Raw genomic sequence first — 24,794 nt, 5'->3', positions numbered from 1 at the left:
CAACTTCATCAAAAATTAATTTCTTCTGCTAATTTTATTACACGCATACCAGAAACGAAAACTCTCGCACCTTAATATTCGTTCACAATATTTGGCTATAAAACGTATGCTACAAACCTTTTGAAAATCACTTTGTTCATTTTTTATTAATTTTCTTTGAAAGCACGAAAACAACTTACTAGAACGCACACTTAGGTATTGTTTTACGAAAAGCAAACCGGTTTTAATTAAATTTAATGAAAATGTGATTCTTGCCAACATTGTAAATAAGTTTGATAGAGGGAGAAATTCTTGATGATGCGTTTTTTTTAGATAATATCTAAATACGAGAATTAAAAATTAATTGAAATGAACCAATTGAACCAATGAATTTACAAAAATAGAAACGCAGCTATTAATTGCAAAATATTCAAATCCAGTAAAACCTCGTTAAAACGATTGCTCTGGGACCAAACCAAAATGCGTCCCAAGTGAAAAAGCGTATTAAGCGGGATGGGAACATCGTATTTCAAATTTCATTGACCGCGTAAAGTGGCGGTATTATGCAAGATCGTCTTAACGGGGTTTAGCTGTATTTTTATATTACTTTGTCTGTCATATCAGAGACCTTACGCGTGCTTTTGATGTTTTAATTACATTCATATAATACCTAAATAAGCCGGATATCCGGAATCTGCAGGCATTTCAGCCATCTTCCCGAATTTCTCTCAAAGCTTCTGCCCATATCTGGAAGTCGAATCTGCCATCATCGCCACGTGAAATCCCATATCCCTAGAAAGGAAATTAATATATAGTAAATATTTATAAATACTTAATTTCATAAAATTTGTTTAAGCCAATGCAAATGCGAAATAAAATTTAAAAGATTACTAGCATTAAAAAATAGTTGCTTGAGATAATAGTTTAATTTTGTCGTTTACCGCTCCAAAACTGCCTTCAACATGTGTCCATTATTCTAGAAAACATTTTCCATTGTCGTCTATAAGTTATAGTACGATAAAAATATGAATAATGTATATGCATAAAATGAAAACACAATATAAAACTACCTGAAATATTCTGCAATTGTGATACCGGTATATATAGAAGCTTCCCTAGCAGCCACAGGCATGTTCGATGTATTTGCCACAAGCGAAGTTCTTTTCATAATAGATTCAGTAACGCCATCAATTTCCACGGTAAGCTCAGGAAAATCTCGGAGAACTTCCGACATTTCGTTTCCACGTTCTCCACAACCAACGTAGACTATCACGTCGGAATTCGAGTATTTTGATAAAGCCTGGGTAAAATATATTGTTTATTCTAAAAACTGTCAATATTGTTCAGAATAAGTGTTACACTAACTTGGGAAATGACAGTTTTGCCACATCCAAAAGCACCAGGAATTGCGGTCGTTCCTCCTTGGACACAGGGGAAGAGAGCGTCCAGGACACGTTGACCCGTTAGTAAAGGATAATTTGCCGGCAATTTTTCTATTACTGGTCTAGATTGACGAACAGGCCAAACCTAATGGATTAATGAAAATTTATAATGCAAAAAGAATTTGTTTTAAAACAGCATTCAGAGCAAATATTCTCTGAACTGCCGTGAAGATACTTTTTAACTCTGGCAACTCATTGGTTGTTCTAATGATAGTGATTTTGAAGTCAAATATTTACCTGCATCATGGTATGTTTAGTAACTTCTCCTTCATATTCTGTCTCTATTATTACATCTTCCACATCATAATAGCCTTCAGGTGCAAGATACTTCAAATATCCTTGTGCCTTAGGCGGGAGCATCATCTTGTGCTGCACTAATGTATTTTCGTGGACTATTCCATAAATGTCACCTCCAGCCATCGGCGTATTCAGCTTTGGATAGATTATACACTTAATCAAATCGATAAAATCGGGTGTAACTAGTACTTCGGATAAAATATAGCATGCTGAAGCCGGAGTTTTGTCAAAGAGAGAAAAATCACACGAACGAGGTAGGAATTTTAATAGTGTTTACAGATGTTGTTCCACAAAAAAGTATTAAATTCTTTCATTTAAAAAACTAGTAACAACGAAAGCGTTCAACTAATTTGTGAAAACTGATGATAATTAATATCAATTTTGGTTAATATTATACGAATATCTTCAGTACTATCATAACATGAATCCTTTACCATTATCCTCTTATCCTTACCTTAATTTTTTGGGGGTGAAGTCCCACTTGACGGTCCTCGAAAGTGCTGGTATGTTTATCCCTTTGGGGATGTATATTGATCCTGTAAGACTTTGTATATCGTGTAAGGGCCTTTGTACTCCATCCACAATGCAGCCTAATATTCCTGGACCCAATTCCACTGATAGCGGTTTGCCCGTACGGGTCACTGGATCTCCGACGGCTAAGCCGGATGTCTCTTCGTAAACCTTTAATAGAAAAAAAGGAAACTGAATAATTGATAAAGAAATCATAAAGATTAATGAAAAAATTATTTGATAAATTTATTAAATATTGGTGGTTTCAATAGGTTTTTGTTCTGGACCTGTACAGTTGCCATGTCGTTTTCCAGCCTGATTATTTCCCCGACCAGCTCACAATGTCCTACCTTGACCAGCTCATACATGGCAGTGCCGGACATTTTTGCAGCTGTAACCACGGGCCCCGAAACAGAATAAACGTAACCCAAAGTATCTTCGTCTTCGTCATCATAAAAATCTCTGCTTCCACCTGTAAATCTTCTGTCGATACATTTACTATTTTTGCTTCCTTTGCTGCTTCGACTACTTCTATCCAAGGATGTTGTATCCATTTTGAACTATTTCATAGCTGTCAAAAAAAGACAAGTGAATTGTAATAAAATATCGAAACATCGGATTGAATTAATTCATTAATATTATTATAATATTGTATTAATAACTATAATGTGAATGGCTAATGAGCATAAAAATTGGAAGTCCTTAAGGACTATGGTCCATCGTCTTAACCACTGGACCATTTTTAATAATAATAATAATACAAATTTAAAGTTCATAGGCTAATTGTTTAAAAATGTACTCTTAAAAAAATATTAAAAATAAGTAATAAAGAACAGCAGAGTATATTATACAAATATATTTTGAACATTTTTTTTAATATTAAATGACAGGTGTATTTGCTCTATTAATAATTTTTACTAAAAGCGATTGTAACAAATAAAATAACATTTCCACAAAGATTTGTTCGCCCTGATCTGGGACAATCTAAAACCGGTTGTAACTTTATGCTCCTGTCTGACGTCAAAATAATCGATTTACCGGCAGTTTTATAACCCAGTTTATCGAAAGCAAAAGTAAGGAAAATTTTATTGATAAAATTACTTCCTCACATGTAATGTTAAATAAACTACAAAATTATCTTTCCCAGTTTATTAGCGCAGGTGTTCTAAAAAATGCAAAATTCACAAATTATATTTTACTATATTTGCGTATCTATTACAAGTTCTTGTAATTTTCCATAATTTTGTGAATTCTGTAACTAAATCGAATTGTGTTTTATTGTCGAAGTTATTGTTTGTTATCTCGTTTGAACAAATTGTTTTTTAAATGAACGAGCAAATATATGCGATAATATTTGCTTTAACAATTTAACGCACCTTGAAACGATAGTGAAATAATATATTTACAAGAAATTTTATTTAGTAAAAAAGACTGAGAAAAATGGTGATTTCAGAGGAATCGGTCAATTTAATAAAATCAACACAAAGCAAAAAAGTCATGGAAGTAATTGCTCCAATGGGCAATAGATAACTATGATGATGATAATACAATGTGACAATTATCATTGCTATATTTTTTATCAAATCACAGCAGATTCCATTATTTAATGAATACAAAATAAAAAAAAACTTTATTTTTATTCTGTTGTCTCTATTCAAAGGCGAGATTACATTATGTCACTATGAGTAAGAATGAATTACAGCACATCCAGGTAAATCCCAGCATGGAAATGAATTAGATCAACAGATGAAAGTGTTTATGTAAAACACACAATTAATTATTCGTTTTTTTTGCACTGTGAACCGAGTATTTATACGATGTTAAAACTCTTAATTGAGTCGTTAAAATGATAAGACGCATAAATCAAAAGTATAAGGACTTAAACAACACGATTCTCGGTTTTCGAGTTTTAATTCTAGGAAATACCGGCTTGTTGCTTTGATATTACAAACGAAACATATGTTTGTACTATCAGATATTTTTATACAATTTTTTATAGAGTTAATTGCGTGAATTAACTTCCGGAAATTCCCAACACTCTCAGTTTCTTGCTACAACTTTTTTATAATGTGTCTAATTATAACTCAAGTCATATATTTACTGAAATTTGCATATATTTTTTGCATACATTTTTTCATCTAGGTTTTATCCCTATATTCACTGTTTTTAGTAATAAAAATTGAGTTCAGTTCTATTTTTATATAAAATGAGCATAGCTTTTATTCTAATGGTATTCATATGCCAAATATTTCTTGTTGCATTTAAATAATATCATAATATAAATATTATGTTTAGTACAAAGTATATAAAATGTACTAAATTAGTTTTATATGTTATAAAATGATGCCAAAAATTTCATATGTACATTTTTCTCTCAAATTGTTGAGATGTTATGCGGGAGACTTTTATGTGCATAACTTTGTAATAGTTTTATATCAGACAGAAATTGTTTTTTATTAAAAGAATTATTCAAATACTTAAATTTTCAAAATTAGGACAAAATAAATAAATAAATAAATTATCAAAATATTTCCTTAATTTATTAGACTATGTTCTGATTTTATGTGGATTTGGAAAGGTTTCTCCAATGAGGACAATTCGTTAATTTTGGAAGTTTTTTACATGAAATTAGATGGCTAAATTCTTTAATTTGGTATTTGTTGTCTCATTTCTTGGTACATATTGTGACCTGATAATATTTATAATAAATGCATTAAATCTTTTCTGCATGTTGTAAATTGTTATATACATTAGGAATAAACGATTCAAAATCAAATTTAATGAAACAATGGAGAACCTTGGCGAAGGTATCTTGCTCTTGTATATGAAATATATATATATATATATATATATATATATCTTGGTCATCTAACTTCCCGGTATATTTTTAATTTAATTCTCGATTAACATAAAAAATACATTGCGGATGTAAACATCACAATAATATGATGTTTGACAGAAGCGCTAACAATGTTTTACAAATGGATTTTTAAATTCATTTCATGTTTATTCATAAATCATGTATGATACCTCTAAATTCACATACACACGTTATAAATAAAAATCGAAAATGATTGAAGTACAATTATGTTCAGTAATTCTATATCGTCATTATATAAGAAGATTAGGGACAATCAAATTTATAGTGAAACATCAACTTTTTCACAATTTGGTTTTTATATTTGTTCAAATTAATAAAAAATCAATCGGCATTTAGTTGTTTCTGCTGTGTATATAGAATTGTTGGAAATGTCTTCATTGTATAAAAATACATAACAAGTTTAACAAGTTTATTATGTTTCTCGGTAATAAGATTATATACAAAATGCATTTGCAGCCTTGGTTGAGCAACTGTCATTAGCCGCGAGGTAATTTTTTAATATTTCCTTATAATAACACATACATTAATAAAATTTAACATTACAATTGATCAAAAAAAATAATGTTTTTATTAAATATTAATATTTTCTTCAAACATTTCTCATGTTTATATTTGCGCGTACTTAGCCTTGAATGTGACGTTTTTTTCCAAATATCATTCTTAGTTCTATAAAAATTAGTTGATCTGTCTATATGCAGAATTTATACGACGTAATAATATTAATATTGGTTTATAAATTTGGTGTAGGTGTTTGTTGTTTTCCATATAATTTATTATTGGCATACCATAATTAAATTGCGGAAGTCTGATGTGCAGTTTTTGTAAAAATGTCATATCAAATAAGAAGAGAATTTTGAGAATAAAGCACCACATTTTATTTAATATCGTCATTAAATATTGCAAATAGCTCAAAAATGTTGCAGGTACCCCAACAATATTTTGAACAGTCCAAAAATATTGTGAACAGTCTAAAAATGTTGCAAATGGTCCAATAATGTTGCAAACAGACAGAAAATATCTAATAATTAAATTGCGAAAATCTGATATGCAGTTTTTGAGAATAAAGCACCACATTTGCATTAGTTATAGTCTTTAAATCTTGCCAATAGCTCAAAAATGTTGCAAATACTCCAACAATATTTTGAGCAGTCAAAAATGTCGTGAATAGTCTAAAAATGTTGCAAATGATCCAACAATGTTGCAAACAGACCAAGAATATCTAATAATTAAATTGCGAAAATCTGATGTACAGTTTTTGAAAATTAAACACCACATTTATATTGGATATATTTTTAGCACTTTGTGTAAAAATTTCTTATAACTTGTATAAGATTAATTATAATACAATCACGAGCTGATAAAATCATAACAATCATAAATAATGATTTGCGAGTAATTTTAAATAAATTTACGTAACTACTATTACATATGTTTCAGCATAAAATTTCTTAATTAAAAACAAAGCTAGTAATAAGCAACAGCAAGGATTATTTATTCATAGATTTATTTAAAAAAAAATTATCTTTGATTATACAATAGCTCATTTACAAACCATCTGGGCAATTGTGATTAATAATAATAAAAATCGTTCAAAAACTATTTGTCAGTATTGATCCAAAATTATCAAGAATAACAATAATCAAAATAGCAAATATGTACTGACATTTTTGTGCCTAGGATAATTAATCACTAAAACACTTGCATTTAGTTTTATATACTTCTATTAAATATCACAAACATGGTTATCATATAATAACTAATAATAATCAAATTTAAGAGGATGTGCAATATGGATTTTTTTGAAAAAACTATAAACTGGATGTATAATATTAGCAACAGAGTAGTAGACAATTATCCTGAGCACACAGCAGTCAGTAATTTTTTATATCTGCACCTATTCCACCTCAGTAAATTTTTGATGGTACTTAGAATGTCTGTAATAGTCAAGATGCATTTGCAACATGTTTTTTTTGTTCATTTCTATATTATATTTATTTCTTTTATAATATTATTTTTCTTTCCAGATAACCATCTCCTCTGCTTACCCGCCACACTACCTCGACTTCTGGCAGCACGACCCCCAGCCTATTCGCCCCAAGGAGACTCCTGGAACTCGGACCCCCTATCGGCTTCAGCAGATCGTTCTTCATCCCGTCGCATTGACTCGTCCCCATCAGGCGACTTCCACCACAATCATCACCAGCAATATCCAGAACGCCGATATGATGGTAGACACGACTACGGAGAAGGCGTCCAGAACCGCACCGGAGGGTCGAGCAGCAGAGCCCTCCTTACTCGAATGTTGGCTTATACGGAACTGTGCATCCTAGGGACGGTGTTGGCGTTCGTGTGGCTGACGGTCCTGGCCCAAATGTTCAGGGCCAGGGTCACGGCGTCGTCGGCGGGTTCCCGAACCAGATCGGTACAGGAGGACATTCGGGGAGGAGGAAAGTTAGGCCGCACGTAAATGGTAATAATTTACTAAATAATACTAGTGGTTTAAATAATTAAAAGGTCTTATTTTTATCGTTTCTAAACGCCTGGAATAAATTTTTACTTGGAAACTTTTTTTCCAACGCGATGAATTTAGAATTTGACAAGACAATACTGTAGGATACTTCAAACAATCTGTTCTCGGCATTCCTTTGAAGTCCTTTTCAAATGTTAAAAAATCTTTTGTTCTTGTTTTTTGCCTAGATTTTTGTTTCTAGTGTAAAGATCATCTAAACTCTAAAAATTGACCAAGTTTGTTTTAAATTTTTGATAAATCTCTAATATAGTATTTTTGCTTTATTGTTGATTGTTGTATCTTAAGGGGGTATTCTAGTGTAGAAATCCAAAAAACTTGAATTTTTTTTATATTTCATATTTTCAAAGTTTAATTATCTAAGAATATGGGTACGAGAAGGTTTTTGAAAATTTGAACTTATTTTCGGAGATATAGGCATTTTACTGACTCGGTCTTCATACTCGTTTGGCTTCACGCAAAACATGCGTTTTTCTCAGAACAGACTTTTTCAGTACTGTTCACACGATTTGTCGAGTTTTAATCGACCGATTCACTTAAAATCATCAGAGAGTCTTGTTTATAGACTTATCTATAGCCTGAAAAAAATTCGAGAAACTCAAAAAACAGTAAAAAAAACACTTTTTTTCAAACAGTCGCCAATTTAAAAAAAAAATCTTTTTACTCATCGCTAGTTCAGGCGATTGCGACATCATTGTAGATTAATAACCTGTTTATTTTTTGCATTTTCGATGGCTAGGAGGGCTAAAATCATGTCAAGACTGAGATGCCAATTTTTTGAGACTTTCCCACTTTATCAGCTGCCAGTTTTTACAATTTTCAACTTTTTTATTTTTTAATTTTTGTTTTGTATTTTAATAATTTTAATAAATAAGTGGTAAAAAATGGATAGTAAAAACATTCATTTCTTTCTTTTATGACTCTTTAAAAATGACCTAAAATTCATCGCTCTACACTAGAATACCCCCTTAAGTTATCCATTTCACAAAAATAGAATACTTATTTCAATTGTCTTAGAGTACATGTTGTAGATATAATATAAAGATGTAAATATAATAATGTTAACATTATGAATCAATATCGCTATTAGATTGTGATTAACTTTTCCTATTCTTACTGACTTAAGTTCATCAACGTGTGTGATCATACATCAATTTGTATCATTCTTAAATTAGAACTTTTTAGCAATTGAGCCTCTTAAAAACGATGACTTGAGATGAAGATTAAAATACACCGCTTTTAGATGGGGTTTAGATATAAATTTCTTTTAACCAAATTCTTGCGTTCCCGTAATTAATGCTGTTGACGCTTAAAAATAATACTTCTTACAATATAAAATAATTAACAATTAACAAAATCAGGTCGTAGAGGCAGACGTAACGAAACTGCATTTATTCATGATATAAATAATGGGGCCCCTCAAGTACACAGACGCAATGGTACCTTAGTTTTGGTATATCCTACTCAGAAACCAACACTCACGAGAGGTAAGCGAGGTAAATCTGTCCACGATATTCCTAGGCATGACGATGGTAAATCATCAAATTCACCAAATCACCAACTAATGGCAAGTCACAAATTCATCAAAGCACGGAATATCACTAATTCACCAATTCACAAAGCACACTCGCCTGGTTTTTGTACATTTTTATTCACGCTAGCACGTACACATTTGCTTTTCTTATCATTAGATTAATTTGGAATTGACAGATACGCTTTATTCCAAAGGAGAAATGGAGATACCATTTCTGCAAAAACGCTATCAGGCACTTCTGCTTTAAACTAACTTTTAACTACCTGTAGGATACATATCGTTAAATTTTTTGGGTCAAGGAATGAATGATGTACTCTATAGGCGGATTAAATAGTAATTTGGTGTCCAAGTATAGTATTTGACCTGAACATCAAATTACCAGATCTTTTGAAGAAAATATTGGTATGTTGTTTTGATATCACACAACAGAAAATTTGTGCAATATCCAACGACTGAACTGTGAAATTAGGAGATCAACTGGCTCTTATTCTTTTTGAGCAACAGTTTGATTTTCAACAAACTACAATAAACAATATTTTGAATAAACTGCATCCATTCTGATGCTGTACACGTCTAGTTATATCTATTTCTAGCATGTTTCATCTGTAACAATATATTTTAGTGATACTAATAACGAATTTTAGATGGTACGTTTGGATTAACATATGTTATATTAACTACTGCCAAACTTTATGTTTAGTCCCAAAGGGCTACATTTTAAATTGCAAATTGTTCTTCACATTGCAAACTGTCCTTTTTTTCATCAATGACATCAATTGTGAAACAATATTATCATAATTTCAGGCGGCGAGGGACCAGAATCCGAAGGACCCGATATATTTTTCCCTACCGACCGACCCAACAGCGGAATGACCCCTGTGATAGCGGACAGAAACAAAGGTCTAGAGTGCGCCCGCGGGAGCACCTTTTGCGAAAAAGTAGAAGGCTACCCGAAAGAATTCTTGTCGACGATTCTGCAAAAGGAGGCAAGAAAATACATGGATCTGTTTGGTGAGGACCAGGTACGACAAAAAACTGTACGTATCATTTTGATTTTTTAAGTTTGCCAAAGCTGGGTTGTCGGATTCTTTGGATTTCTTCTTCTTGAGGCCTCTCTTTTTACGACTTCTGGTAATTATGTGCATGTGATTTTAGTAGATGGTTTTTAGTTCTCCTGGAAAATAGAAGATCTACGATGCCAAAATTTCTACCAGTTCTGAGTTTTCAAACTATTTTTAGTATATGATAGACTGCCTGGTTTTGGATTTTTCAGTATGTGGTATTCGAGACTTGTATGCAAATGAAGTACATTTTTGCATACATAAAAATGCTGCAATATACAATACAGTATTCACAGTATCCGATATATTTCTATTTATATTTTGTAAAATTAACATATTTAAATATTATCCACGTGTTGAGTTGAAATACTATTTTTGAATTTTTCAAATACATTTATGCATAAAATTCGACTTATTAGTTGCAATAGATAAATTTTTATCATTGGATGTAAAATTGTACCAAAAGTGAATATGAACCAAATATATTAAAAATATCTTTAGATATGCAAGCAATAATTTGTTTACAATAAATAGACCAAATATAATTTTAATATTTAGATAAATAAATATTAAATAAATATTCAACTAAATATTGGGAAACTATGGTTTATTGTATAATTAACGTATTAGTTTTTTCATTTTTTTAGGTGGAAAGTGTTGTCAATGTTACAAATCGTATCGATTCGAATGACGATGAGCCTTTATGTGCATCCAAGGAAGAAATTGTGTACCCTCAAGCGGCTCAAAATAAGGACGACCAATGGCTTTATATAATCAATCAAGAAGGATATACGCAAGGAGTTCGTATTGAGAAATGCGCGTAAGGATAATAGAAATATATAATTCATAGCGTAGAAATTAGTCCTTTATTTTATTTCTATATTAGATTTTCATTTCACATCTTCCTCTATTCCAGGGACACCAGCGGTCAATGCGGTTCCTTACAATTGCCGCTCAATTACGAAACCGGCTGCAAACAGAAATACATTTACCGCAAACTGTTGGCGGTAAACGGAACTGGCATTGTTTCTGATAGTTTTCGGCTTCCGAGCTGCTGCGCCTGCTACATTCGAAATTCAGGAGCAGCAAGTAGAATCGCCGGAAATCCATTCAATGCTTCATCCAGACAAAGCTCGGTCCTGGACAAGTCCAGGACGGCTGCATCGACAGGATACAATTAAGTTTTTGCAACCATTTGTGATATTATGATATTTAGTAGTTGTATCGTTGTGTATTTAGTTATAGACGTTTACGAGAAAGGATTTGTAGTACGAACTCGTCACCTATGATATGAATATACGTGCTACCTTATAAAATAATTTAAATTGATTCAAAATGTTGTTGATGTTAATGCTGCACTGCATTAATTTACACAATTAGACATTTGGGGGTGATTTAAAAAATATCTATGAGAATCGTGCCCAATCAACATTTTACACCTGTATTTTTATTAAACATTTTTTATTGTCAACAATCTTTAAGTTCTTGAAACCACTTTGTTTTGTTGAAATATTATATACGTATAATAAAAAAATAGATAAGAATAATAAACATATCGCGACATCGCAAGATATTAATACATTTTTACTTCTAGTAAATTTTTACTCCAATAAATTGTACTATGATATTATGTATTTATCATATTTATGTTCGTCATAGTAATATAATAAATTATCTGAATTTAATTGAAACATTAAATTATGTTATTCAATAATGGAAATCAGAATAAAACTTCTCCAGTTTCTTATAAAGCAATTTACGATAACTAACCATTAAATCTCGCCTAACTTTATTTAAAGCATTTATTTAATAATGTTACTTTCCATTTTCTGAATATATTTAATTTAAATTTTAATACTTTAAGTAGTTATGTAGTTTGTTTTACAAATTTACAAAATCTTTATGATAAAATAAAAAATATCATTTTTTTTATTTATGGTTGAGTATCTCAATAATGATCTCCGATAAAGACCTAATTAATTTTAAATCATTTTAGTTTAAGATTTTTACAAACTGGGTAAAAACAAACTGATGTTTCAATACCCAATACAATGTATACTTAGCTTTTAATTGTAAATATATTTCATTAGTAATATTTTATAATCCCGGTGATAGTTAAAAGATGATCAAAATTTAAGCTATAAACCAAAGTTATTGGTTATTTTTGTACATAACTTGTTTAATATTTGGTCAATGTACATATTGTATTTTTGTGTAATAAACAAAAATAATTTAAAGAATTTCAGTGATTGACTAATAATGTTTCAATTTGTAATCTGTATCACTAAAATATATATTAGTATATTGTATAGTTTGTAAGTAATTATAGTTAATATAAATTATTTTTAATAAAAGATTATTTAATGAAATTTGTTTCTTCATTTTTCATTGATTGAAATTCAAGGTATTAGTCAATTCTTTGAATTATTATTAAGTTATAATTTATTGATAATTATTAATTAATGTTATCGAAGAATAAAAACTTATATAATTTAGGCATAACCAATTAATATGAAAGTGAAAATATTTGCATTGGATAAGGCCCAAAGAGGTCATCATTGTTTGAATTGGCTTAAAATTATGAATCGATTATTACTGATCGATCGATTTGATAAAAATTATATTTTTGCATTCAGGCAACACCCAAATAATAACTCCAGAAAAAAGGTGTTCATTTTCGGTTCGGTTGTGGAAGAAGACATTTCTTGGGCAAAATGGGTTGTGTAAGTGTTTTATTTTCGACTATTCAATTTAGTGATAAATTTGTGGATTTTTGCGTGTACATTACATTGTTTGTGTGATTAATATCGTGCAAAAGGAACAATTTTATATGGCTATGAATATGCAGTTACACTGGCATCAAGCGTAATGGCGGGCGCTTGGGTAAAAGGTAGGAGACACGTGTTTATTACTTTTAGATCCTCATTGCATTACTAAAATAGGAAATAATAATAATATAGACGAACAAATGTATTTATTAAATTTTCATAATTACTAAATGCACACAAAATATGTCAAATATCTCAATCACAGGGGCCCTTAACATGCGGTCCATTTCCATACTGCTTTTCATAAAACTCAATATACTCCTTCTTCAATCGTTCACGTTTTGCAAAATATTTCGGATACTGGGCTTTTTCCAAAGGATGCCAATAATCCATCACCCAATCTGGAGGAACAACATCTCGTGCATATGCCACTCCTCCAGGGCTCTGAGCAAATTTTATTGGCTGATAATGTAGATTTTGAAACAATTCTTCTTCACCTTCTGCCAACAATTCTTGGGCAATTTTAAAGTTTGGTTCACACTTATGACAATCAAATCTGCTTCTCAACAAAGTAGCTTCGTATCGGAAAACATCTCTTTGCCAATACCAGGCTTCTAAATTACGCAAGGCCCTTTTATAAAGGCTGAGGACACTTCTCCGGTGGGTATTCATGGGAACGGATTGATCTGGAAAATTATTGGTCAATATATCATAAATGAATGTACAATTAAACGTTTAACTTATGAATGATTGAATGCAGTAAATTTACTGAATACGACCAACAAATTATTACCATCCTATTTCAATCTATATTTGTGTCCTAAAATTCAATACAAGAGTAAATATTACCCAAAGTTCAAATGGACTTGTCAAATACTACAAAATGAAATATAGTCATTTGTTTTTGGCAAAACGTATCCGATTCAAATTTTAATATATTGCCTGGTTTTGTATATATATTTTCGATGATGTGATATGATGGATTGCGTTGTAGCCGGCGAAATAATTCAAACAAATTGCACATTCCGGCATACTATAGGCAATTTTCATAGAAATAAAAGGTTTAATTGTAAATTTATCTTTAGTTTATATTCTGTGCTGTATTATACAGAAATCATTTAATAATGTGATGACATAATACACAGAATAAAAGTTTTGAAATGGATTTCGAACGATGATTTATCCAAAATAAATCTTTTTTTTAAATTATATCACTTTTGTAATATAATTTAATAATAGTCTTTATTTAATTATACTTAATTTTACCTACAAACCGACCTCAGGAATAAAATTTAAAAAAAAATCTAGTCAACCCATTAACTTCTGGTCCTTGAAATCTTCGAAGGTTATGTTCTAATTGCAATTATGCACTAGTTTCTAATTAATGCACTTGAAAACAATGCATTTAGCAATCTTGAGAAAAATATAACTTATTTTTTCTTAAATTTGGCAATAAAAAAGATTTGTTTTTGAATCTCGCAGTTTCAGACACACATGCATAATTCTACAAATTCATTTCTAAAAATTTTGGCATCCATGAAGACGCTGAATGAATTATAAATTACTCTTGAAATTACTCCTTTTTTGTTATTTTAGCAAAATAATTTATATTGTTATAACAATGTTATAACCTGATCATGGATGCATAGATATTCGATAGCTCAATTGTTTTTGCTATCCATTTATTTTGTAAATTTTGTGTTGTATTTTCGTGACCACCATCCAATGTCACTTGTCATTCAAGTTAAATAGGTCATTAGTTCCTTGTATTCAGATCCATAATTTTTCATTTGTAGATGTTTTACAACACACCCATATATATTCTATAAATAAGACGTCGTTTGGGTCAAATTGCCTTGTGTTTTAGGAGTGTCAAGTCTAAAAGCTAATTGTGAGCGATTAATGCCAGCAAAACCGCTAAAGAGTTCGGGTATCAATTTTCTAAGAGGAAAGAAATGAGAAATGAAATATTCAATAAATTTAGCTATATAATAAAATTTTATGTTGGGATATTTTTGATACCCAATTATGTTATATCGATCTCTGCTCATTGTCTCAAACATATTTTAAAACTAGTGGTGTATGGCATCGTTCCTTAAGGCAAATTGCTGGTACTTCTCGTACAAAATTCAAATCAATAAACAAAATTAATTATCATTAAAATCTTTATAAAATATCTGATAATTCTTCATCAGTTTTTTTTTGTCGGATCTCTAAAATCACTGATCCTACCTTCCCAAAAATTCCAATCAGTTTTTTGTTTCATCAATACAAACAAAATGTTTTATGAATAATTTAAATTGGACGCTCTGTTTCCTCCTTTGTGGAATTTTTTACCAGGTATCTTCAAAAGGGCTGATCCTGCCTTCAAAATAAATTAATCAGTACGTCTCCTCGTTAATACGAATCAATTGTTCTTTAAATGATTGAGAAACCAGTTGATTCGTGTTCCCAAAATCGTCGACGAAAATTTGAATCCGAACACACATACATACATCCATTTTTCTAAAGTACCTCTGAAACGTAAATATATGAAAAGAAATTCATTTTCGATATTTTTGCGGTTACTATAACTTACCCTGCGGGAAGTTTATAATAGGTTTTCTACTCTGCTCAATCTACAAATTTCAATTTTTCTATAAGGAACATTTCAGTACCTCACTTGAAAATTGTGTACCTCACTTGAAAACCTTTTGTGTCCTTTATTGATTCCTGTCACCCACTTTTGCATCTACTCAGCTCTTGTAAAATATGCGATTTATAAATCGTGAATTCTACAGCATTTCATTTTTCATTCCAATCGGAACTGAATTGTGTTCTCATGACAGGCTTTTCGTTGACGGCATACAATGTTTATCTTTCTGGAAATAAATCTATAAAATCCTTCGGTCTGTGTTTTGATAACTCATAGATTTCTGCCACATCCTTCTGTTCGATTTCTGCCCAGTAAACACGGACACGAAAATCATTTTATTCGAAATTTATTACACAAAACAGAAATATTTGGGGACTTAGATTTTATTGTGAGTTTTATCGCCTTTATATGCTGGCGATTGGATTACAATAACTTTGCACAATTGTATTTCCTTCGAGAAAACCGAAGGACGGAAGAATCAGGTTTAGTGGATTTTATATATTAACATATATTTAAATTTAGTCAAATTTGGATAGTGCAACGGCAAATTCAACAATACTTCTTTAATAACATTGAACCTACATTTTTACTATTTGAGAAATAGTAATAATATAAATAATAGGAATAGTATCTATGCTTCTCAAAATAAGGGTAAATCACGAGGAGAAAGTGTAGGCGGAATTATTTCATAAGAAGTACCTAACAAATTCGTGAAAATTTTATTAAAATCAGTGCCCCTTATAAACTGAGCGCTTAACTTTAAAAAATATTTCATTTAAATTAACTCCACAATAATAAGTCTAAAATTGCGAATACATTATGGCTACTGAAATAAATATTGTTCGAGAGTGCATTACATATTTTATCGTTACCCATTAAACCGTCTACTAAAATAAAACGCTTCCATGACATAAATAACTTTTTTTTATGTACACATCTTAGAGATGATTGAAAAATAACATATGGTGTTTAAAATCGATAGTGTACAAAAACGAAACAACAAGAACGTATTTGCCTACATTTATTTGTATACTTTTTTCTACATATCACCCATTTAGATATATTCAAATTTTGTGTAAAATCTAGTGAATCTAATTTGTGCGTCAACCCAAAATAATCACAGTAGCTCACTGTCTCGCACTTTGTTTACGAAGCAAATATTTTAGTTAAATATGCTCGTCTTTGTTGACTTTCAAAACGTATTCGAATGCCAAAAGTCTGATTGAAAATTGCATGAATCAAGTTTGAGATTATAACAATAAACGCAAACATACTCGACATATGGAATCTTGGTACATTGATTTAATAATGGCAATAATATATTGAAATGAAATGGAAAAATTTGTGCTCTACTAAACGTCGTTGTTCTATATCAATCAATTTCTTTTTCGCTGTATCTGAAATCCGGATTACCGCAGGGCAGTGTGCTTGGACCGTTTGGGATACAAAAGCTTGAAGTTTATAACAAACTTCAACTTTAAACACATTTGTTGATAATACTTTTATGGACGACATAAGAATCTTCTACTGGGCGCTAATTGGATTAAATAACTAAAAAATTCATAGTAACAAAACCAAATGTGTACAAATAACAACCTACTTCTGCAAAGAGTATTGCACACAAAATTGTTTTATTAATACACAAGTTTCAAAAAAAGAGTAAAGTACTTTTGACTATATCTTGATTACAAGCAAATATATTGTAGAGAAGAGGGATCAGTTTTGATGAAGGCTTATGGGCTTGATAAAAATTACACGTTATTGCTTCTAGCGTATTTTTGTCCAAATAGTATTTTGCAAAAATATTTCTGAAAATCAGTTGAGCACCCCAATATTTTTCTTGGCTTTTTTCAAGTATTAATTACATCTATTATCAAAATAAATGTCTCGCGTGCGGCACGTCCACGAGGCCAAAGATAAATTCTGCCTTAACCCCATTAAAAATGTAATTAATAACGTTTCGTTTAATTTCTGAACCATAAATCTACTATGAAAAAAATCTAATAGCCTATTAAATGACAATTTAATATTGACAATGAATCAAACTTATGTGTTCAGAGGTAATTTGTAAGTATTGAGGTATGGAGTAAATAAATTCTCAAAGAAGTGAAGAATGTATTATACAAATTAAGGCATTGTAAATTTAAAATTCAGATACCCGTTTTGAAAATCTGCTATTTTTATCAAAATTTTACGATTATTTTCGAGAAGTATGAAATTATCTTCTAATGACTATTGTAATAATAATAATGAGCACATCACAATTTGACATAATTACAAATAAAACTTTTGCATTCTAATAGCTTTTAAACTCATGAAAAGTGTCATTACATAAAGAAGTTCACTAATATATTTTATTATTTTTATTGGAATGATTTTATATTAATCACTGTTAAATATTTTATGATGTAAAAGTTTAAAACAGTAATTATCGAATAAAGTATTTCGAAGTATCAATATTAATACATTCTGAAAAAGGTTCTAAAAATAATGAAAAATTACGTACCTAATCCTTTTATGTGTTGCTAATCTAATATATTTATCAAGTGTTCATTACTATCTTAATAAGTTCTAGTGTCAGTTTTAACACTGTTTTTTCAATAAGCATTTTTATATTTAACTTTGTTTTAAATAAAACTCTTCTGCTTTATTATAACCTTTCAGACAAATGTCATTTTCATCATTTTCTGCAACAAAACTAAATACTTATTACACTTGTGAATTTATCAAATTTGTCAAACAAAAATTTCTAGGCTACCTGCAATAAGAACTTAATTCTTTTTCCATTAATTAATTTCTAAATCATATTTAACATATATAAAAAATGGCGGAGCCCTTTGTTTACTAAAGTTTTATACTGAAAATATTGAAAACCAAAATTTACCGTTAAACGATTATTAATAATTTCTTATAACACACCTTATTTATCACCAATAACTATATAACTTTTTTTAAACTCAACTTTATTATTAAATATAAAATTATAAATAAAAAAGCTTTTAGATAAAACTCAATACAACTTAATTAATTTGACACAACACAACAAACGCCATTTGTAATTTTCATGTATGGTAACACTGATGAAAATTTTCCATATTGAAGTTGTGAAAACTTGTTTGTCAAGTTTCCAATATAAAAAAATATAAAAATTGTAATAAAAATAATAAATAGATATAAAATAATAAATAGATATATCACGTTTTTATATAATCTAAAAGAGGATTGAAAATATTTGATTTGAAGCCAATCATAATATACTATAAAGAGTAAAAAAAACATATTGTTATAATATCATTTGTATGCATTTTTTATTCTTTTGTAATAATCTATTAGTTTTCTTCACGCACCTTATTTATCCTCAATAATTATAGAACTATTCTTAGCACAACTTTGATAATAGACATAGAAGTGTTTGAAATAGCTCTAGATAAAACACTTTACAACTTTATTAATTTGACATATAACAACAAAAACGCCATTTTTATTTTTAATGTGATACTTCTGAAGTCAAGTATGCAACTTAAAAATATTGCGGAAAATAAAAAAATAAAAATAATCATTATTATAAACAATTGTTATTATATATATATTATTAATAACATTGCGTTTTCATATATTATAAATATATTAATACAAGTGGTTCTCAAAAAATATTTGGTTTTACATTAGAGTGTACGAGGATGTTCAAAGAACGTGTAATGTTGTAGTATTTTTTGTATCCACAAAACTAATTAGTTTAAAACAATATATGGATATTGAAAATAGTATATTTATTAATATTATTAATTTTAACACAAAAATATAAATTGACAATTACGTTACATTTGAATTTAGTGCATAACTCTGCAGTTGGTATGACTGTCGTTCTGACGGTTTGACTTGAAGTTTTGCAAACGAAACGTCAAAAACGATCATCGAAACTTGACATAATATTTATGCAATAAAAATGATTATTAAAAGATGTTTATTAGTTAAATTAATTAGTTTGAATGATTAATAAATAGTTAGAATATATAAGAAAACGGTGTAACAAGTTTAGGGTTTATATGAGTTAGTGTTAATTTTTGTACAGTAAGAATTAGGTCTTTGTGTTAGAGGTTTGTTTGTTTTAATTCATAATTTGAAAGCAATATATTAATTTGAGCTGTGATTCTCAAATTATACGTTATATTACACTAGTGTTTGATTTCCCATCTACTGATAACATAATGATGATCGTGCTTTAACTTCATTGAAAATACAATTAATAACCATTAATTTAATGACTGAGTCATCAATCTACTGTGCCAAAAATCTTATAGCCCACTAAATGACAATTTAACCTTGATCATGAATGAAACTGGTGTTTTGAGATATAGAAAACCCTAAAGGAGCAGGGGGCGCCTGCGCCGGAGCGCCCCACATAATTTCTGCTTCCTTCGGTTAATGTTTTGAATCAGTTGCACTCGCCGATACCATGCGGTAACTTCGAACTAATAATAGAAAAGTTTGCCAAAATTTACGTTGGTTATAATAAGAAAAGTTGCATTTTTGTGGTTGTTGTTGATAGTAAAAGTATGGCTAGGGATTTATGGTTTGTGATAGGAATTTGTGACTTTATTTGTAGAGACCCAAGCACCTAAAAAAATTAATAAACATACAAAAGTCTTGTGCAAGTAGTTTTAATCTAATGGCTTTTGGGTTGCTGAAAATACATTGTTAAAAATATGAACAAAAACCGTTAAATTTAAACAACAATTTTGTCATCAATATTAAAATATTATTTTTTTAGTTTTAAAGTGCGATTTTATAAAAAAAATCGTGTTTGGTCTGACTATAAATGAAATTGTGAGAATTATTTAAGATTTATACCAAACTTTAGTGTAACTTAGTTTATTCAGGTTAAAAGTGAAAATTCAAAGTGATTTTTGCTATTTTTATTTAACGAGTCTGGTGTACATTAAGCTGATAGAATTCACAAAGGTCAGCATTTCCTTTTTCTAAAAAAAATATCATTTTTTATTATATTTATATTATATTTCTAATGATTTGCTAGAGAATTTCATTCATACCGATATTTTATGTACTCTAGGTTTAAAAAGTTAGCCAAAAAGATTCAATGTTAAATAACTAATAAAATGTATATAAAATATTTTGCACAAAAATGGAAATATATACAAAATAATATTTGATTTATTTCAAATATATTTCCATTTTTGTGCAAAACATTTCATATACATTTTATTAATTATTTAAAATAATTCAGTTATTTCAAATAATAATTATATACAAAACTTATTATACACATTTTCTGCCTTTATTTTAGAACAGCAAAATGCGGATAAAATATAATAAATAATAAATAATTATTTTAATGATTGTTTTGAAAATAAATTCAGGGATTTTAAAGATATAATCCTGAATTTGTTTAGAAGAAACTTAATAAATAAAATATTTTAACAAATTTTCTCTAGATAGAGATCCCTAAGAAATTTTATTTTTTTGAAATCCAGAAGAGGTAAACATAAATTTTGTTAACAAATAATTTTTCAAAATATTTTTATTAATTTCAATGGGGATCGCAAAAAATTGTATTATTTATTTATTGGAATCATAAAAAAGTGAACAAAAATTTATAAGAATGTCTCTAATATTTTTAAATTGTTGATACAAAAAAAATATTATTTTTGATTTTAAAGTAGAAGCAAAAGACCAAATTTGTCCATAAGGAAATTTATAAACAATTTATTATTTTTAGGGGAGTTCTCAAGATCTCCAGTTTTCTTATAATATTATAATCCAAATATTATATTTTATTAACAATATTATTAAAACAAAAAAACTATAGATATAACAATAAACAATCACACAATAATCTTAATTTTAATAATTGAACTGAGTTTTAAAATTTTGGCAAAATCAAAATCCGAATTATTCAAATCAATTTATCAGTTTTCTTTATATTTGCTATTTTTGCACTTTTTGCTCTGTATCTCCTAAACGACTGGACCTGTCTGTGCCAAAAATTAGTTAGCTTATCTCATCATCAATGCGAATCGAATGTTTTTTGAATCATTCAAATCGGCTAAAAATCGTGAACAAGAAATTGAATCCACACATATATAATGATTAAAAGAATAAGATATAAGAATATCGTTATATTGAATAGAAAGTTAGCCTTTGGGATGGTTTTTCTGAAATAAAAACAGAATACTCATAAATTATACGTGCACGTACATATCCTAAATAATATTTCATTATCAATTCCCTTTGATAAAGTCCTATCCAAGTATTATATTAGAACCTCCAATTTTGTTCAGAAATCCAATAAGAGTTAGTAAATTCCAAAGTTCTTCTCTTACATTAATCAATTTCCATCAAAGTTATAATTTTCCTGACATGTTTGCTCAGGACTAAAGAGATTACCATTCGGCATATGTTTTAAGGCCACGCAAAAGTGTAAATATTTAAATTATTATATTTCATTCGTGTTCTCACATAATTTAAGCAAAAATAAATCATAAATTTTATTACACGTCTGGCGTATATGCTTCAGCGAAATTTAAACAAATGTGATTTTTTTGATATAGGAAATTTCAAAGTCCGCATCATGAGTTTTGCCGCAGAATTTTTGCGGTTAAAGTTTGCTTAATCTAGGTTTACGTTTATGTTAAAATTGGGTTCCATAATAATAAAATGCAATGGTTTTTGTTACATTTTCGTATACACGAGGTTTAATAATACTTATCTCAAACTAGAGGATCATATCGTAATAGAGAGTAGGATTAAAGAAATCATAATTCTTATTTATTGCTGGAACGATTGTAAAGTTTAATGATTATGGCATGAAAATTCAAAATATAATCTACTAATCGCATTGTTATCAATGATATATTTATATATATATATATATATATATATATATTATCTAAAAACAATAGCATTTCTATTATACCAGAAAATTATTTCATCTTGAATAATATTTTATCCGGACGTTTACCCACACATTCCTCGATTTTTTATGATCCAAATATACATTTCAAGTAATTTTGATACATAAATAAGAATCTAAATACACACTTCTATACATCAATTTCTGGCGTATTCATTCATGTTATATTTGGATTTCATTGCTGAGTATCATCATCAAAAGACTATATACAATTAAATTTGCATGGTACAATAGTTGGAAGATATTCGGTCGAAAAAATATGGTTTCTTTTGATCTATGATGTAAATATGTGATATCATAAAATACATATTTTTTATCATGTCAATATTAATTTTAACATCTTAGTAGAAAAATGACAACATTTTTTTATCGGCATCTCCAATTCCATTTGAAACATCAGAAAATTTTTGGTAGTAGATACCACAAATGTCTAAATCGAATGCCAATCCAGTGATTGGAAGATAATGAATAGATTTTAATCCATGTCCATTTTAACATCTTAGTAGAATTATGACAATATTTTTTATCTGCACTTATTCCATATGAAACATCAGCAAATTTTTAGTAGTATGTACCAAAAATGTCTAAATTGAATGCCAATTAAGTGATTGCACGTCCGCGATAATGAAATGATAGTTGGAAGATGATGGATAGATTTTCGTCAATGTTTTTTTTAAAAAAAATCGAACTTGTTGGGAAAATTTTTTCGGCTTTCGAAATATCAGTTGTTAAGAGGTTAAGAGCAACAGGAGATCTCGGGTTCGATACCAATATGTTTCTAAGTGAAAATTGCCCTTACCCGGCATTGCTGCAGCAATGAAAAATCAGCCCTATCAAATATTCTAATAATAAAATCATCTAATATGGATGAATTAACCATTGGGTTACCATCTAAAAATACGAAGTAAAGAGAAGTTTCAGCCCAACAGCTTATAGGACGTCAGGTTCTGATTAAAGAATTAAAAAAAAATTAAAAAAACAATTAAAATTAAAAAAAAGCAAATTAGGGAAAATAAGTACGTTAGGATGCCTCCATTGAGTTAATTCTAAGTGGAGATTAGTATGTATTGCGATTGTGTTAAGATGCGTTCAGACCTTCTTCTTGGTGACGTCTTTCATATGTGGTATTTTTAGGTCCTGATGTATCGTATGAGATTACTTACAAACCATGGAGTGTCGACTAAAGTTCCATTAATGAAGAGAATGGCAAATAAAATTTTATTTTGCATTTTCTGCATTTTGGCTACATGTGATTCTGCTAGCGCATCCCCACAGCTCTATGCCGTAGGCCCACAACGATTTCAGCACTGCATTATAGATTAAAACTTTGTTATAAAGTGAAAGTTTTGACTTTCTACCTAAAAGCCAATTTAACTGTTGCATTTTTAGTAAAAAAAAATAATACAAAAATCGTGTTGATTAGTTTTTGGTAAAGTTTTTGTAAACAAAATCTGTTGTTAAAATGTTTTTACAAATTACTAAAACATTTATTTATCAATGCTACGTGTGTACTGATCATGCATTTGAATAAATCCCTTTATTAAAGAGATTTATATGCATTTCACTAAATTTTTTATGAATGCAAGCAATCCTACAGTTGCAATATAGTATTTAAAGGGCAAATGTAACGCACGAATTACAGGAATTTCTTAGTGCAAGACCAGCATAATTTTTAATTATTTTCCACATAAAACCATAATTCTTTTTTCTGACTATTATATTTTAAAAATAGACATCAATTCATGGAAATATAACAAGTTTGCAACTAGAAAAACGGTAATCACAGTAATTCACGTGTTCGCATTCGCGTGCTCCAAAGAACTCAAAAACAAAACATTCCAACAGCATTGTACCGAGAAAAGCGATATCCTACAGGCTATTTATGTGTTTTTATATTAAACTAAAAATATATTTTGACAGGATAGCATACAACGTAATATGATAAAGTACACAACGTGGATTTGCCTATTCAGATACTGTTAAAAGTTATTTATTATTGATGATTCCAAAACCAAACTGTATGGTGTTCCTCCAAGGCGAGACGGCTCGAGTAGGTGTTGGATAATATATTATTCATGGGACGGAAGATTTTTGGAATTTTGCAAAATGTTTTATTAGCACGGTTGTAGGCGAGTTAAATTAGGAAAATTGGAATGGATTAACGGTAATTCGTCAACTCTGATATGAATTGTATATCAACCCATAATATTTTTATCATTTAAGTACTGT

At 29.3% G+C, this 24,794-nt stretch overlaps 2 protein-coding genes and 2 pseudogenes across 2 annotated transcripts in view; 2 read left to right on the top strand and 2 right to left on the bottom strand.

Moving 5' to 3' along the window:
• Positions 1-638: 638 nt before the first annotated feature.
• On the bottom strand, positions 639-2,782 carry LOC113383397 (annotated as a pseudogene).
• Positions 2,783-5,016: 2,234 nt separating this feature from the next.
• On the top strand, positions 5,017-11,412 carry LOC113383396. Its single transcript, XM_026621667.1, has 7 exons — positions 5,017-5,035; positions 7,134-7,380; positions 7,440-7,579; positions 8,998-9,123; positions 9,975-10,207; positions 10,879-11,051; positions 11,148-11,412. Exons 1-7 carry the CDS (start codon positions 5,017-5,019, stop codon positions 11,410-11,412), a joined length of 1,203 nt encoding a protein of 400 aa, XP_026477452.1.
• A 1,479-nt stretch (positions 11,413-12,891) lies between these two features.
• Positions 12,892-24,794, top strand: part of LOC113382785 (RYamide receptor-like) — a 69,148-nt gene continuing 57,245 nt past the window's right edge. Inside the window, exon 1 of the mRNA XM_026621015.1 lies at positions 12,892-13,121. The gene's annotated coding sequence lies outside the window, so the exon portion shown is untranslated. The remainder of the gene's footprint in view (positions 13,122-24,794) is intronic.
• On the bottom strand, positions 13,255-15,050 carry LOC113383395 (annotated as a pseudogene).

Source organism: Ctenocephalides felis, unplaced genomic scaffold (genome assembly GCF_003426905.1).
Source record: "Ctenocephalides felis isolate EL2017-DRISC unplaced genomic scaffold, ASM342690v1 CF-g0.4_SCAFFOLD_03570, whole genome shotgun sequence".
Classification (NCBI taxonomy): domain Eukaryota; kingdom Metazoa; phylum Arthropoda; class Insecta; order Siphonaptera; family Pulicidae; genus Ctenocephalides; species Ctenocephalides felis.
Note: the sequence above shows the minus strand (reverse complement) of the source record. Positions and strands in the feature narration are given on the sequence as shown.